The sequence below is a fragment of the Meleagris gallopavo genome, chromosome 2, assembly GCF_000146605.3.
Source record: "Meleagris gallopavo isolate NT-WF06-2002-E0010 breed Aviagen turkey brand Nicholas breeding stock chromosome 2, Turkey_5.1, whole genome shotgun sequence".
In the NCBI taxonomy this organism is placed as follows: Eukaryota; Metazoa; Chordata; class Aves; order Galliformes; family Phasianidae; genus Meleagris; species Meleagris gallopavo.
Window position 1 is genome coordinate 21,504,909 of NC_015012.2, and position 15,985 is coordinate 21,520,893.

The following is a 15,985-nucleotide window of genomic DNA, read 5'->3' on the forward strand; positions in this document are numbered from 1 at the left end:
AAAAAAAAGATTGGATCCAATTTTCATTGGACTAACATCAGCCTGAAGATATTTTCATCAGTTGTTGGCAGATGCTAGATGGGCTGCCTAGTAATAAATGCTTTTTTCATGATTGTTTTCCTCACACTTAAGTCCATTTTCTGTGAGTACTGTGTGAAGTAATGTTAAGCTTTTAATTGTTTATGATATCTGGCACTTCCAGACTCTGTGAATGTTTCTGCATCCATGAAAGAGAATTATTAAGTACCGGAGCAAAATGCTGCCATCCTACTTGCTGTTAATGCTGAGGAAGACCTGCCAAATCTTGTAGTATTTGTGCATGCTATAGAGGTGGAAAGAAATAAGGTTCGAGAGCTAATAATAGCAGCAGCTTTGTGGCTAGGAGCCTCATTATAGTAACTCCATAATGACAGTCTGGTTTGAAATGTGATGAAATCCATATTTCTGTCCTCTCCTGTGGGTCTTGGTTAAATTCTCACAAGTCAAAGCTGAAAAGAAACTGGGGTATTTTTGCAGAAGAGTGAAAGATCCTTTCCAATTCTAATGCAAGCAGGTCTTTTTTAGCATTTGACAGAATATGATTTGCTCAACATTCATAATGTGTTTTAAATGAAGCTCCCCCTGATCTCCAAGACTGTCTCATGCAATGCTGTCACAGTGCTTGCATTTACAATCAGCTAACAGCAAGAAAACAGTTGCTAACATTTTACTTCTGTCTCACCCTTCTGTTTGTTATTTTCCTGGGACTGTGCGTACGTTCAGGGAAGAGTGTTAAAGGATGTGAATTGCTATTGTTCTGCTGACAGCATTGTTCTAGTGCACTTAGTGGACTACCAGATATTCAGAGATGGTAGTAAGCTGTTCCTTACAGTAGCAGGTAGAGACAGTGGCCTTCTTAATTCCTCATGTGCGCCAGGTGGTCTCCCTCTTGTACTGAAACAGCTTGCTATTTTTAGTGGTTTCATTCAAACCTGGGTAAGCTACAAAGCTGTGTGAAATCTATGTAGTGCTGCAAACCAGTCGATTTGTCAGTCCAGTGTGCAAGTGAGAAGATGCAATGAAAGTAAACATTTGTCTCCAATGGGTGAATGGTCTGCTCAGATCTTTAAGGTTTGCATCTTTGAGTCTCTATTATATTTTCTTCTGATGTTTGCCTTTCTGGTATTTCCTGTCACCTTCATTGGAAATGTTTCCTTGGTAGTAGGGCAGCAGATCTGGATTTGGCTTATGTCATTATTTAGGGTTGCCTAGGGATAACTAAGGAAGCCATAATTTGTATGTGACAATTCTTACAAATACCTTTGCAGCTTCCAACCATTTTTCCTGAGCAAATTACTAGTTTTGTGTAGTTGCTAGCTCTAAGTGTCTTTCTCTGCCTAGTATTTGCCTGCTCTATTACTCTATCTACACAGACTTTTTGCATTCAGAATGTCTACTGTATTCAGGGGAAGAACCATGAACTTGTCTTCTTTATGCAACTCCTACAACTGTCATTTGTTGCTGTTGTTTTCATATTGAATAAGGCACCGTCTATTATCCAGTCCCCGCCTACTCCTCTTTTTGCTGTGCCATACACCCCTGTCATATTATTCACTTACCTCCTAGTCCTTGTGTAATGGAATTAGGCACTCAAATTATTCTATTTTTATTTGCATCTGCTGAGGTTGCACTGTTGTTTCTTAAGCATGTCATGCTTTCATCTTTTCGCAAGGCAGTGTTCTATTGTAATGACCAACTTAATATAGGTTCTCTGAAATGTCTTCATGAAACAAAGTGAGCAGCCCTGTGCCCATTTCTCCTTTCCTTATTGCTCAGTAAAAGCAACTTGAAGCTCCGCTAGATAGTTCTAGAGAAACATCTGGTCAATGCAAATAATGAGATGAGAATAGTAATAGGTAGCAGTGAGCCAGCAGAGGGAAACAGCTGAAAGACTTATTGCAGGATTATTTGCTTTATTTGATTTTTGAAAGGGAACCTTGTACTTAAGCAAATCAACTATATATTTTAGCTCTGGGCAAGAAGGAGAATTTAACTACTGACTTTGAAAGTTGTTGGAAGGCCAGAAATAATCCAAATGAATTAGAAGTGTTAAAATTGAGAAGCTTGATGTTACATTGAAAATTTAAAACAATGGTAGATTAACTGTACTACTTCTGCAGAGATTTTTGAACATAAGACCCTAGAATTAGTTTCTAAAAGTAAATGTTCACCACTGTGTGGGATGAAGGAACAGAATTGCCGCTGATGTCAGATAATCTCAGCCTTGAAGCAAAACCCGTAGCAATCTTTTATCAAGATGTGATGATGGATTCTCTGTTGCTATCAAATAGGATGCTTTTCTACAAGATATAATCTAGTTTGTTACAAAACTCTCTTTGGGGAATGTCCTGTCAGAGCAAACTTCTTGCCTGCCTTACACTGGAAGCCACTGCAGTCTTTTCTTCTAGTCTTACCATAAAGAAATTAAGAAAATCTTATTAATGCAAAGTACCCATGCTGAGTTATTTAAATGGCACTTGGGTTTGAGTGCTGAGCCCAGGAAGATCTAAATAATAGAATCATGGAATCATTAAGGTTGGAAAAGACCACGAAGATCATGTAGTCCAACCTGAATTCATCCCCACCATGCTCACTGACCATGTCCCTCAGTCCCACTTCTACGTGTTTCTTGAACACTTCCAGGAACAGTGACTCTGCCACCTCCCCATGCAGCCTGTTCCAATGCATTGCCAATCTTTTTGAGAAGAAATGTTTCCTAATATCCAACCTGAATCTCCTCTGGCGCAACTTGAGGCCATTTCTTCTCATCCTGTCGCTGTTACCTGAAAGAAGAGGCCGACCCCCACCTTGCCACAACCTCTTTTCGGGCAGTAGCAGAGAGCAATGATGTCTCCCTCTGATGAGCCTCTGAGCTTCCTCTACTGATAGTTGGTGGGCATGCCACATTTGATAACCAAAGAGATAGTTCAGATATTCATTTACATTCACCTATTTTTTTTTTTTTAATACTTTGGGATAAATATTGACCTTAAACTCTAAAGGCATTGATTCTATGCGTACAGCCTGAGAACTCTTTGAAGATAAAAAGAGACAGAACTTATCCCCCAAACTTACTGAAGAGTTCAGCACATGACTATTTAATACTGAGGAAAGGAAGATATGCTGGATGTAATCCTGTCTTTCTTCCTCAGACACTGCTCATGCACAGGCAGGAATGCAGCTACACAGTATATGCTGTCGTAGATCAATGGCACATATGGGGGCATGGATGTGCTAGTACATATCAGTGCATTTCTCCATTTCTCTAATTGTATTATTCAAAAATAAAATTGTTACAGTGTCATCATAACTGCCTCAGTTATATCTCAGTCAAATGTGTATGAGGTGTTTGCAGTATTCTGTGCCTAACATAGCTATTTTCTGTATTATTATTATTATTATTATTATTATTTTATTTTGCAAATCTTGGCTAATATCCCCTCAGTACTTTCAGCCTGGAAGGCCTTCCTGTAGAGCTAAAAGATTCAGCATCTTTTTATCAAAGTCTTGAGAATGGAAGTGTGGTGGGTACACTTGTATGCCTAGTGTTTGTATTTTTTTGTTAGTTCATCTCAGTTCAGGCTCTTTTAACATATTTAGGGTTTTGCATACTTCTAAAATGCTCCCACTATTCTGTGTGCTTTGCTCTTTGCTCTTGCAGATGATGGTGTTATGGGGAAGTGCATAGTTTGTGAAGTTGACCGTTTTGCACTGGTTGAAGTTTAATATGCAGCTTGGGAAATTCTGAGGGTATAACCTCTGCACTCTTCCTTCCCGGAAAAAAATTAATGCTTGGAAAGATTGATAAAGAGAAATTGAACTAAAAATTGTCTTAGGAGCTTTGGCATATTTGGGGATTTAACCTCAGTTTGTAGCCCTATCAAATTCTACATTAAAACTACTGTGTAGGTCCACACTTCTCTTTCTCGTAGCAAATGAAAACTATTTTCATTTCCTTTGCAGTTGGGCTCGTTGTGGGAGCAGGTATATATATGTCAGCATAACAAACACATTTTCTGCATAGCTTGGATGCTTCTAAAGCTTTTAGCACTTAAAAATTGCTTTTTCCCCAAGAATTTTAAGAAAAGTGTCCCTTTAAAGTAGTTATTTGTATTTTTTATGTGTAAGGATTTGTATTTAGCCTTAAGTGAGACTGCAGCAAAAAAAATCCAAAATGCAGTTATAGAAAAGGTCTTTTCAATTACTGCTGATCTTTGCATGGTTATAAAATCTTTGCTCCATAAATATGGAGCTATCTTCAGAAAACATGTTGCTGAGGAGCTTGCCAAAAATGGGACCAGTGACAGCTTTTCCCGGGCTTCCCAAAGACAGGTTGCATTCTGGCAGGTATTTCTCTGGTGTCTTATGAGTTTGGTAAAAGCAGCCAACCCCAGAGTTGGAGGCTGTGTCCCCTAGCAAATGTTCACAGCTTCAATTTGCGCTGCATGAGCACAACTTGTCGCATAAATAGATATGCTGAACAGGACAGGAGATGCGAGGACTGCATTGATGCAGGTGATTGCTGCTGTGTGGTACTGCCTTGTAGCTGGTATAAAGCCTCACGTAGAAAATGGAAATTTGGGGTCTCCTCAGCATGCTAGCGGTTACCCAAGACAAATGCAATATTTTATGTGCTTGCTCCCTCCACATAGGCTCCTGTCTGTGATGCAGCCTGATCTGCAGGAAAGGAGTGGGCATGCTCGGGGCCCTGAGGCAGAGCTCCCCTCAACGAGGAGGCTGGTGGAACAGCCAGCCATGCTTGGAACCAACAGGCCTCGCCTAGGCAGTGTAGAGGAAGCAGCAGTGCCTGTGAGGATGATGAGAACTGCCAACAATACATCTCAGTGTTTGCCTTTTTGTGTTTGCTGGTAAATCTGCTTTTCTTGTACTCCAGCATGGAGCTTGTGCCATGGGCTGTATAGGGCACAGTGGCTAGTATGAGTATGAGTTAAGCAGTTATTGCTTGTAACTTCATCCACTGCCTTCTCATCTATATTGGTCAGTAGTGGGGGCAGCTTCTGTCAAATAACACCTTCATTTATGTTAGAAAAGCCAGTGCTCAATAGTCAGAGATAATCCAGTGCTTAGAAGACAAAATGCTGAGCAGACTGCATTGAGCAGGACTTGAACTGGACAAGGACTCTATGAAGCAGTCCAGCCTCCAGCTCTTCCAAGCACCACGGTGCTGTTCCTGGTGACTCTGTAATGATGACAATTGCAGCACCCAGATGTACGTCCCTTCTGAGCATTTAGGGAAAACATGAACCAGATCCATAGGTCTGACTGAGACTGCTCACATGCAGAAACATGCTCGTGGGCAAAGAGACAACGGCCCTGCTAACTGCGTGTCTGCCTGCCATGGCACCGTGCAGGTCAAAGATGTCCACAGCAGCACCAAGCAAGCAAGCTCTGGGAGAAGGTGTGCTTGGGGATGCAGAAGTTTGCAAAGACAAACTGACCTGGTTTATAGCTGCCATGCTTTGCTGGAGCTTAGTGCAGCCCAGAGCCAGTCTGGGCCTGCTGCAGGACTGACCCCCGACCCAGCAAGTCTCCACCAGTGCATGCAGGGCAGCCGCTCTTGCCTCGGACTGGCACTGTTCCTTCACTTAAAGTGAGAACTGATAGCATGTGGGAAGCCATGGATCACTGTATCGATACTCCCTTCCCACAAGTGCTATTCTTTCACTACTAAGGATTATGCTTTGTCCACCTTATACTGAGCCTGCTGCAGACTGAGTTTCCTGCAAAAAATACTCATTTTACTTATCTTACATTTAGCTTCCTAATTGCAGCTTGGAAATAAAATATCGTTTGTGCTAATTTTATTCTTTTGCATCTGGGTAATGCTGCCAAGTCTGACAACCTCTTTCTGAAGACACAATGTTAAGATCCTGTTTTTTCCCTGCTTCACAATGACAGAACTGTCAAGAAGCATTGAAGTCAGAAGCAACATGCACTGTGTGTGTGCCAGTGAATCAGTGCTTATTATGTTTGTTTTAATTTAAATCTCTCTGCAGTGGAGGGGTGGGCTTATTTACACATTTACTAGTAATGATTTGAATCAGAAAGTTATTTCTGGAGCATAAGGATTTAGAGTGGGTTTTCCCAAAGGCAACTGAAGACATCAGGTGACAGTGTTCTGTAGAAGGTGGGGTCTACATCTTTTATGCTCTGCACTGAAACCTCAAAACAAATTGCTTACTGGATCACCTTCAGCATTCCACCAGTAATAATATAAATATAAAAATCAATACTGAAGACCCCTAGGCTGCTCCCTTAGACTGCTTAGCTCACAGGCTCAGGAAGGTTTGATTAAGAGAACAGACTGAAAATTAATGTTCCTTCATGCAAAAAAGTGTATTTTCACATAAAAATGAAAAAATAAAATGAGAAGCTGCTGTAGTCATCAGCCATGGACAGCTTTTCCTCATCTCTCAGAGCTCATTCTTCATTGTCCTTGTACCACTGGGACTAACTTGAGTTTTGCATTGTTTCTAATCTGCACATTGCTTCTAGAAAAGAGTGTGGGAGGGATCGCATGGCAAGAAGCACTTTGCAGATTGCTGCTTGGAGAGTCCAGACTCGTCTCTGCTGTGCTCATCCTATTACTGGCCAACCTTCCTTAAAATATCAGAACTTTTGTGTGATGTATAGCCAGTGAGCTCTGGGATAAGGCTGCTGTAAGATTGGAAGACAGTCTTTGCAACTCTAGAAAATTGATGCTCAACCACAGACTCAGAAAAACAAATATAAGAAATCATTTATGACACAAAACAGAGCAAGTAAGTTCCTGGGATCATTACATTTAGAATGGCACTGCCTTGCTGACTTCTTGGAACTGAAGAGCTTTTTCTTTCTGATGTTGTAAGACAGATGATGTATGCTTTTAAATAATGAACAAAGCCACGTTCACAAAATAAGACACTTGAGAACTGCAGTAATGTTACTATAAATGCGCAGAGGTTATTCATTTGTCAGTAATAATAAAATCTTTTAAATAATTATTTCTCTACAACTCCTCTCCCTTAACAAATGTGCAGTTAATGACAGCGTTGAAATCTCTTTCCCCCTGTAGATTGTATTCCGGAAAATCAGCGATGTGAAACGAGAAGAAGAGGAGAGAATGAAAAGGAAGAATGAAGCTCCCCTGATTTTGCCACCAGATCACCCTGTCCGCCGACTGTTTCAGAGGTTCAGGCAGCAGAAGGAGGCACGGCTCGCAGCTGAGAGAGGCAGAGATCCAGATGACCTGGATGTGGAGAAGGGCAACATCCTAGGCGAGCACTCCTCCGCACGCTCAGTGGTCAAAGCCAGCGTTGTGACCGTACGGGAGAGCCCCGCGACCCCCGTGTCATATCAGTCGGCTTCAACCTCTGGGACTTCTGACCAGGCGAAGCTTCAGGCCCCCACGTCAGAGTACACAGGATGTAAAGCATCAGGGGATTACCCCCGGAGAAAAGGCTGGGCCAAATTCAAAGAGGCTTGTGGGAAAGGTGAAGACTGGAATAAAGTCTCTAAAGCAGAATCTATGGAGACGTTACCAGAGAGAACTAAAGCTTCAGGAGAAGCTACCCTGAAGAAGACAGACTCTTGTGACAGTGGCATTACAAAAAGCGACTTGCGCTTGGATAATGTTGGGGAGACAAGAAGCCCACAGGACCGCAGCCCGGTCCTCACCGAGGTCAAGCATTCCTTTTATCCTATCCCAGAACAGACTCTTCAGGCTACCATGCTAGAAGTGAAACACGAGTTGAAAGAGGACATCAAAGCTTTAAACACAAAAATGACCAATATAGAAAAACAGCTCGCTGAGATACTTAGGATATTGACCTCAAGAAGAAGCTCCCAGTCACCACAGGAGTTGTTTGAAATATCAAGGCCCCAGTCTCCAGAATCAGAAAAAGACATGTTTGGAGCTAGCTGAGATGTTTCTTTATAAAAAACAGTCAATCAATCAAACGAACACCCCCCTAACATTTTAAATTTAATCTTGGAAATGAGTGAGGGACCAATTCACTAAGCATGTTCCCTATGTCTAAAAAGGTACAGTAGCAGGAATTGCAACCTCATGTCAAGATGGCAGCTGGCTCTGAAGTCTTTTTGACAGCAAGGGTACAGTTTATAAAGCTTTTCTTTTCTCCATTGGTGCCCATTCTCCCCACTCCCTCTTCCTCCCTCAGGATGTTGGAATAAGAGCTCCGAAAGCAGCAGCCATGCCATCCCCGTGAGCGCCAGGTGACCTCTTAGGTTTTTGGAGCATGCCTTATGTAGTTAGCTCAGTTTTTGCCTATATGAATAAGGACTGGCCAGGGTGCTTGTGCTTTCAGCATTTTAATTTTTTTTTGTCTGCTGCTCTGGTCACTGTCTCAGTCACCTGTACAGCATGTTAAATGCCACAGTATATTTTCATATACGTGTAATAAAGCAAAGAGGAGTAGAATTTGTGCTACTCGATACCAAAGTTACTTTTGGGTAGTCAAGGGACAGTTAAAAAGATGGAAAAAATGTAAAAAACAAACGAAAAAACCCTCAAGTCTGTTAGTAAATGGGTTCATCCACATTTTCCTTCTTTGAGTCAGGATATTGATTTTCAAAATCTTGACTTCTGTCTCAGATATCGTAGAACATTACCTATGTTTTTAATTTCTGCTCGAGGATGGAGGTTTGGGTGTGCCGTGTACCTGCAGAACGTGCAGAACACTTTCTGCCCATTGCGGAATGTGTTGTGTGTTGGTGTCAATAACCACTCTGCAGATTTGCCTCCCTGTGAAAATATACTGTAGCAATTATGTCCTGTTTTTGCTATGAATCTGCTCTTTTAATTCTTGTTAAATTATTATTCAGAAGTTTCTGTTTTGCTAATGTTTGTTGTAGCCAAAGGCTTTCACAGAACTTTCAGAGAGTTTAAATTGTGGCATTTTTCTCTATATCCAGACGTATTGTTGATCTAATCTATCTAGAAAGTAAATGGAGGTAGAAACACAGTGCTTACTGTATACAAGTGCTATTGTAGCAAGGAAACAAGAAGATCTGCTTCTTAAAGAAGGAGATGTTTCCAAAACTTATATTTTCATAACTTTTTTGGAGGAAGATTGAAGCACTTTACCAAAACGACTGTTCATTATTCATTCTTTAGGGTAGCAGAGAAGATTCCATATCTTGGGACATAGGTATAGATCTGCAGTAAATCCTCTCCACTGGTCTGGTACGCTCACTATTTAACAGTAGGTTATTGTCCAGAAGCACGGTGCAACAATTTTGAGGTTTTCATTCTTACTGGCAGTAGGTCCTCACACACTGTGGGAGCAATTCTCATTCTTTTTCTATGGTAGTAAGTTATTTACATAAAAAAAAAAAAACACATAATTTTTTGGAGGAGATATGAGATTTGGGTTAAGTAAGGAAGAGAGAGGGGAAATGACCAATTAGGAAGGATTTCTGGTGGCCTAATGCTTGCATGGGGCCATGCAGAACTGTGCCATACATCCTTGGGGAAGTGCAAGGCCCACTGGTGAAGCTGCACACACAGTATTGGGGCTGTGCTATGCAAAGCTACGAGCTCAAGCCTTGAAGGCAGTAAGTTTGTTTTATCTGCTCTGAGTGAGGGCAGCACTGCAGTTTGCAGCTGGTTTAGGGTTAGCTTTCAAGGGTCTCGCATGCTGGTTCAGTACAGGAGTGTCCACAGATAATAAATTCTAATCAAGTCTTGAAGGATTCCTGAAATGCATCTGGATCAATTCTGTATGCAACTTTCTACTTCCCCTACAGAAAGAAAAGGCATTACAGAAGTGACTTGCTAGGAAACAGTGAAACAGAGGAAACAGAGGTGCCATTTCCTATATTTATTTCTGGTTCCAAGTTTGGGTTTTTCCGGTGGAAGCTGGTGTCTTTTACCGTTATGTACTGGGGGCATACTGAGGAGAGCTCTTTTTGACCAAAGTCACTGTGTGTTTGGTGCTTTAATCACTATGAATGGCAACAGCTACCTGCAATAGCTATGCCATTTCCATAAGGGATCCATACAACAGCAGTTTCAGTTTGGAACTACTACATGCTTTTCCTCTCCGAACTCCTCAGTCAGTAAATTCATTGGGCAGTGAAATTAGGTAAAAATAAACTACAGGTTTGCAAGTATACATGCATTTGTAATCAGCGCCCCAGAGTTGCAGAGGGGTTTGAGCAGTTCACTTGGTGCCAGTTTTCTAATCCAGGCAAATTACTCATCAGCATTGTGTTTCCTTTGTAACGTGTTTGAAAGGCTGGAAGTCTTGCTGAACTCAGCTGGCAGTCAGCTACCTGCAGTCTGATAAACATGGAAATTAGCTTATCCCAAACAGATAAGAGGGGAAATGTTCTTTGCCCCCCAGGTATGTGCCTAACGTCTCAAGTGTTGCAGTGCAGATGTAGGATTAGATGCACAGTTGCAGGTTACCCAGTCCTCTGTTGCTGAGTCCATGTTAATGCTTCTCAGTGGTATCTTTCATGTGTCCTCAGGGATGTGTTTAAGGTTTTTCTGGTGTTGTTGATTGCCTAATCCTGGAGTCAAGGCAGGGTTAATCCTAGAAGCCCTACAATTATTCGCATCACCACATGTGGTTCCGTGAGTACAGGAGCGTAAGTCCCCATTTCTGAGGGTACTCCAGGTGCAGCCTGAAGTTTAGTTCAGTTTGGAACACAGGTACGTGCTGCATGGCCAGGGCTAGGTGAAGCACAGAGTCCATTTTTAAGGCTTTTATGAGGCCTTTTTAAGAGCCTATAAAGTCAGTTATAATCCACTCGTATAGCTTTCAAAGATTGTAATATACTCTGGAATTACACTTAAAATGTAATGTCACTGAAGATTATGGCCAAATTTGATTCTGTCATGAAATTCCAGAAGAACTGTACTCCTTCCAATGACACCTTCAAGGCATCTGCTCCAGGTCAGCACTGAAGTGGGCAATGTCACTGAGATTTGCACAGCTCTAACAAATCAGACCCATTTTATTATGATTTCATGAACTGGCAGGTACTAAAGGTAGTTGTAAAAGACTGCATCATCCCTTAGTAACCACTATGTGTTGCGAAAGAATCTGAAAAAATACAATATTTAGGATGAGCTTTGGTCTTTGAATTCCCTGAGCTACTTAGTGTTAAATGAGAGAAACCTTGTCTGCTATGGGACTCCTTTGACCCTCGGACTAGTTTGGACCTGTAGTGTATTGCCCAGACTCATCAGATGAAGAGAGGTTCATTTAGGGAGTGGCTGAAAGCAGCTATGTTGCAAATCTGTCTTTCTCCATTGAGCCTTAAACTTGGATGCCTAAGGCTGGGTGGTGTGCATATCCACGGTAATTGTTACTTATTCTTCCATTTTATTTGTGAGCTTTTCCTTTTATTTGCGTTGGGTAAACCTTTTCACTTAAATTACTTTTCATCTTAGAAATGGATGACCTCTGAACATGAGATTCTGCCCCTTAACAAGGAAGCGGTTTACATTCTGTGTTCTGGCACAGAATGTGCCACTTAACTACCTGCTAAACAACCCGTGTTAATAAACAAGAGATTGTGTCCCATTTTTATCCTATGGTGGAATGAGATTTCAGTCAAAAGCTGGTAGTTCAGAGAAAGAGCCGGGGCTCGGAGTTGTTACAAAGGGAGCTTGTAGAAGTTCATATTTAACCAGAATACCAATATGCAGCACAGGATTTAAAAAGCAAAATCCAACCCTCATCCCTTCCGTGTTCAGCTACATTGACTTCTGTCTGGTATTACCTGTATACTTTTACAAACACCATTCTTGCTTTAAATCTCTTTCACAGTGCTGCTCTGAATCCCAGCGAACACCCTGTTTAGCAGCTTCGAAGGTGATGTTCTGCTTCTACAGTACTTCACTTTAATGAACTGAACAAGATATTTACTGTGAATATCTGGTGATATTTTTTCAATCACAGTCTGTGAAAGAATTTACTACGATTTGTCTTTGCTATGTAAACAGCAATGTGTATGACTACGCTTGTGCAGTTGCGTGTACATACACATGTATATATAGTATCTGTGTGTAGACAATAGATAATATGGATTGCATTTTTGTTATGTAAAAGCACATCCTTCATTTAATGATTACAGTTCGAGAAGGGAACTGAAATCTTCCCCTTAGCTACCCACTGAATGTGCTAGCTAGTATCTTGTTTGTTAAATGTTGAACTTTCAGGCCATATCTTCTGGTTTCTCTAGCAGGTCTCAGCTTTGTACAGTTAGTTTGGCTGATATTGTGACTGAGAGATCTGGCAGGTGCTGTTAGTCAGGAACCAGAAATGTATGTGAAATTCGAAAAATGCTGTATCATAGCTGGTGGGAAAACAGCTCGTAAGCCACTGTTTCTTGCTTGCTTACAGTACCTCTGAAGCCAAGGTGCCCTGGTATTGCCTCTCCTGGCTTTTCCTGCAGGAGAGACTGTGAAATAGGCAGGTTTCTTTTTCCTGGCACTGGGGCTGTCTCAAGGTGCTGAGCCTGTCCTTCTTCACACACAACACTTGGTCACTGCACTTCTGCTTTCTCAGCCTGGTCTTAGGTGGTGAAGAGCATCTACTTAATTCTTCCTTTCTCCGTAGTCTCCTGTGTGTGTATTGGCAATAACAATGTCTGTGTTTCAGCCGCATTTCTGATTAATTAAGACAAACCTTTTAGAGAGAGACCCGGGCAGGGGAAGCTCCAGAAATGTGAGGTGTAGTACAGTAGATTACTGTATCCTCTAATCTGACATATTTTGACCACATTGTTGTGGCAAGCATTGATTCAACTAAATAAAAATAATGCTTTTTGCAATAAGAGATAGCCAACGTTTAGCCTTAAGACCCTTTCATAAGTGAAACATTTCAAACTGTGATTCCATTCTCTTTCCTTCTTCACGTTCTGTAGTATTTACAATGTTGCCTAAAGATAAAGCACTTTGATTAGCTTTCTAAATCTAATCGAAATCACTTGTTGGTAATCACGCTTATTTCTCCACTTAATGCCTTCTTATTAGGATAATAAATTACTCCAATAGTCTTCTCCCTTTCCAAAACAGAGACATAATTATTGTCTGAACACTTCTGTGTTACTGGGGATCCAAGCCCGACCTATCACGAAAGTGTTTGTTTAGAAGACTTTTTTTACAGTGCAGCAATGCTACTGTGAATTTACCTGCAACTGTAATTTGTTCCGATTGTTGATGTCGTGTAAACATATTTGATGTGTAATCCTAGAACATCTCCATAACTGGATTTAAATGCCTGATGTCAGCAAAGCAGTTTGAGGTTTTCACTCGCTGTTCTGAAAGGCGGATGTCTTTTTCCTTTCCTCCCACTGAACGTGTGACCACTGACATAGAAAAAGAATCCTTTTAGCTGTAGATGAGAGACATTCAATAATCTTGTATCAGGATGAACTGCTATATAAAGAAATATGAAGTTTTCTAATGAATGTGTTAGATTATTGTACTTACATACAATCAATATTTGTACATCTGTTGGAAACCTGTCCGCGTTTCGGTATTTAGCCACCACTGCATGGACACTTTATTGATATGCAGTTAATGCAGTCGCTTTGGAGCTTTTAAATGTATTTCACTTGGTTTTATCCTTTCCAAAATCCACCAAATATTCCTGTTTCTTTTTCTTTGCATTTGTCACTTTGTTCAATGAAGCATGATCAGACAAAGAGAACGAGTAGATACTATTTTTGTGGTCAGCAAAGCAGCTGCCAGTAGATAGACAGTGTGTGTGCACATACACGCTGTTTTGGAATGTTTCAGTTACAAATGCAGCCACCTACATTAATGATATCCCTGTTAAACATTTTTAAACAAGCACAAATAATATTTGTAAAAAAAAGTTTAATTTTATTTATTATAGTAATAAACTATTTTATACATTATAATTGCTTTGGTGTGCTTTTTAATGGGTTGAATATGTACTTTAAGAGTAACAAGGAGATTTTAAGTTAGTCTCTAGAATTTTGGCTTGCCGTTTTGTTGCTGCTGTTCTGTACCCAGAGCGCTGTTGATAGAAAAGTTTGATATTACCATTTCACTTGTGAACAGCTCAGGTTGTTTCCTCAGACTTCTGCCTTCTGTGTGTGTCAGTACAACCATGATTTACATGTGCAGGGCTGCCATAAAGTAGATACAGGTGTTCTGTGAAGTACAGTGGACTCCAATCCGGACCAGCTGTCTGCAAATCCATACTAAAATCACTGCTCCTGTAAGCCAGCAACCGATCTGAACGTGAATATAAAGTTTTACTCTTCAGGACTTCAGCCTGAGAACTTTGCAGCCGTGTTTGGGCTTCGTACTCCAAAGCATGATCTTAGCCTGTTGCCTCCTCACGCTTCATGAGATTGGGAACCTAATCTTCAAAAGGACAGCAATAAGACGTAAGCTTTCAGGCTGCAGAGCTGAGGCTAAACTGTACCAGGAGCAGCCAAGGAGCTCAAGGAGGAGCTATTTTTACCATCGTTTCTGCATCCTCTGCAGAGTGCACTCTGACAGGACCTTCAGTTGTTGATATTGCTCAGTGACCAGTGTGAAAGCCTCTGCTTTATTTTCTCTAAAGTTATTATGCGTTCCCCGTAATTGCTAGAACAGGGAAAATTTCTAGAGTGAAGGTAGGTACTTTAAATTTATTTTGAGGTCTCCAAAAGCTGTTGTTCCCATTCTCTGAACTCACCGTTTTACTCTTTGTTCAGGCTCCTTGCGCATTCTCAGCAGCCTCCCTGGTGGTATTGTGAGCTTGACTTAATACAGAGAGCAATTTTGCCCTAATTTGTGTGTTCAAGTGGGAAGGTTCACTTTCTGACTCAGCCCCAGCCTGGTGGGCCCAGGTGCTGAGCAGGGCAGGCCTAGGCCCCAGCCCAATCCTGCACCTCGTTCACTGCACCTGGGCATAATCACAGCACCACAGCTGAGGCTGGTGGGGATCTTGGGATTTTTGTAGCCCAGCCCCTGCTGGTGTGGAGACATTCAGAGCAGGCTGTCTGGGCAGCTTCTGAATATCTCCACGGAGGAGGCTTCACAGCCTCTGGGCAGCTTGTGCTAGTGCTCTGGCACCTATGAAGCACTGAGGTGTTTTCTGGTGTTCAGAGGGAACTGCTGCCTGGCACTGGGCAGCAGAGAGAAGAACCTGGCTCTGTCCTCTTTGCCCATTCCCTCTAGGAGCAATTGATGATGCACTGATTGTGTTCCTCTGAGCCTTCTCTCCCAGCTGAGAGGCCCCAGTCCCTTCATCAGGGAAGAACTGCAGTCCCTCGATCAAAGGTAAGTAGACATATTTTATATTCTCCAGTATGTCTGTACCTGTTTTGTATTTGTTGGGTCCAGAACTGGATGCAGTATCTGAGGTGTGGCCTTTCCAATACTGAGTAGAGAGGAGGGAGCACTTCTCTTGACCTGCTGGCAATGCTTTGCCTAATGCAGCCAAGAACACCATTATCCTTCTTAGTGGCAAGGCACACTGATGGCTCGTGTTCAACTCTGTGGTCACCAGGACCTCCAGGTCTTTTTTGCCAGGCTGCTTTCTAGATGGGTGTCCCCCAGCATGTCCTGATACACGGAGCTCTTCCTCCTGAGGTGCAGGATGCCAAGCTTGTTGAAATTCGTGAGGGTTTTGTCAGCCTACCTCTAGCAGGGGGGAGTTTGTGCCAGGGGAGAGGTCTCTTGGCCTCAGTGTGCTCACTGTGCTGTGCTGACTTCCCTTGGCAGCAGGAGCAGTTGCCTCTGAGGTAGGGCTGCCTGTCCAAGCTGCCTGTCCCACTGGGCTGAGAAGGATGCAGTGTTACTATGATGTTGGTTACTGCCAGTGGTGTGAGGGGTTTAGTTGCAATGGGTGCCTAGTGTAGGAGTATGTGACCTGTGTGATGGTATGGAGGGACTGGGAAAATAACCTGTGCTATTCCTGAAGAACAGTAAGAGGAGGGGAAGGGAAAA

At 42.0% G+C, this 15,985-nt stretch overlaps 1 protein-coding gene and 1 long non-coding RNA gene across 3 annotated transcripts in view; both read left to right on the forward strand.

Annotated features, from left to right (window-relative positions):
- Positions 1-12,051, forward strand: part of KCNH1 (potassium voltage-gated channel subfamily H member 1) — a gene marked incomplete at its 5' end in the record, with an annotated part of 178,060 nt that extends 166,009 nt beyond the window's left edge. Inside the window, one exon of the mRNA XM_031552170.1 lies at positions 7,115-12,051. Coding sequence (XP_031408030.1) covers positions 7,115-7,963 — 849 coding nt within the window. The remainder of the gene's footprint in view (positions 1-7,114) is intronic.
- Positions 12,052-13,950: 1,899 nt separating this feature from the next.
- The window catches only part of LOC109365907, a 12,088-nt gene continuing 10,053 nt past the window's right edge, over positions 13,951-15,985 (forward strand). For both annotated transcript variants that reach the window (XR_004158808.1, XR_002111763.2), the window contains exon 1: positions 13,951-15,316. This is a non-coding gene — a long non-coding RNA (uncharacterized LOC109365907). The remainder of the gene's footprint in view (positions 15,317-15,985) is intronic.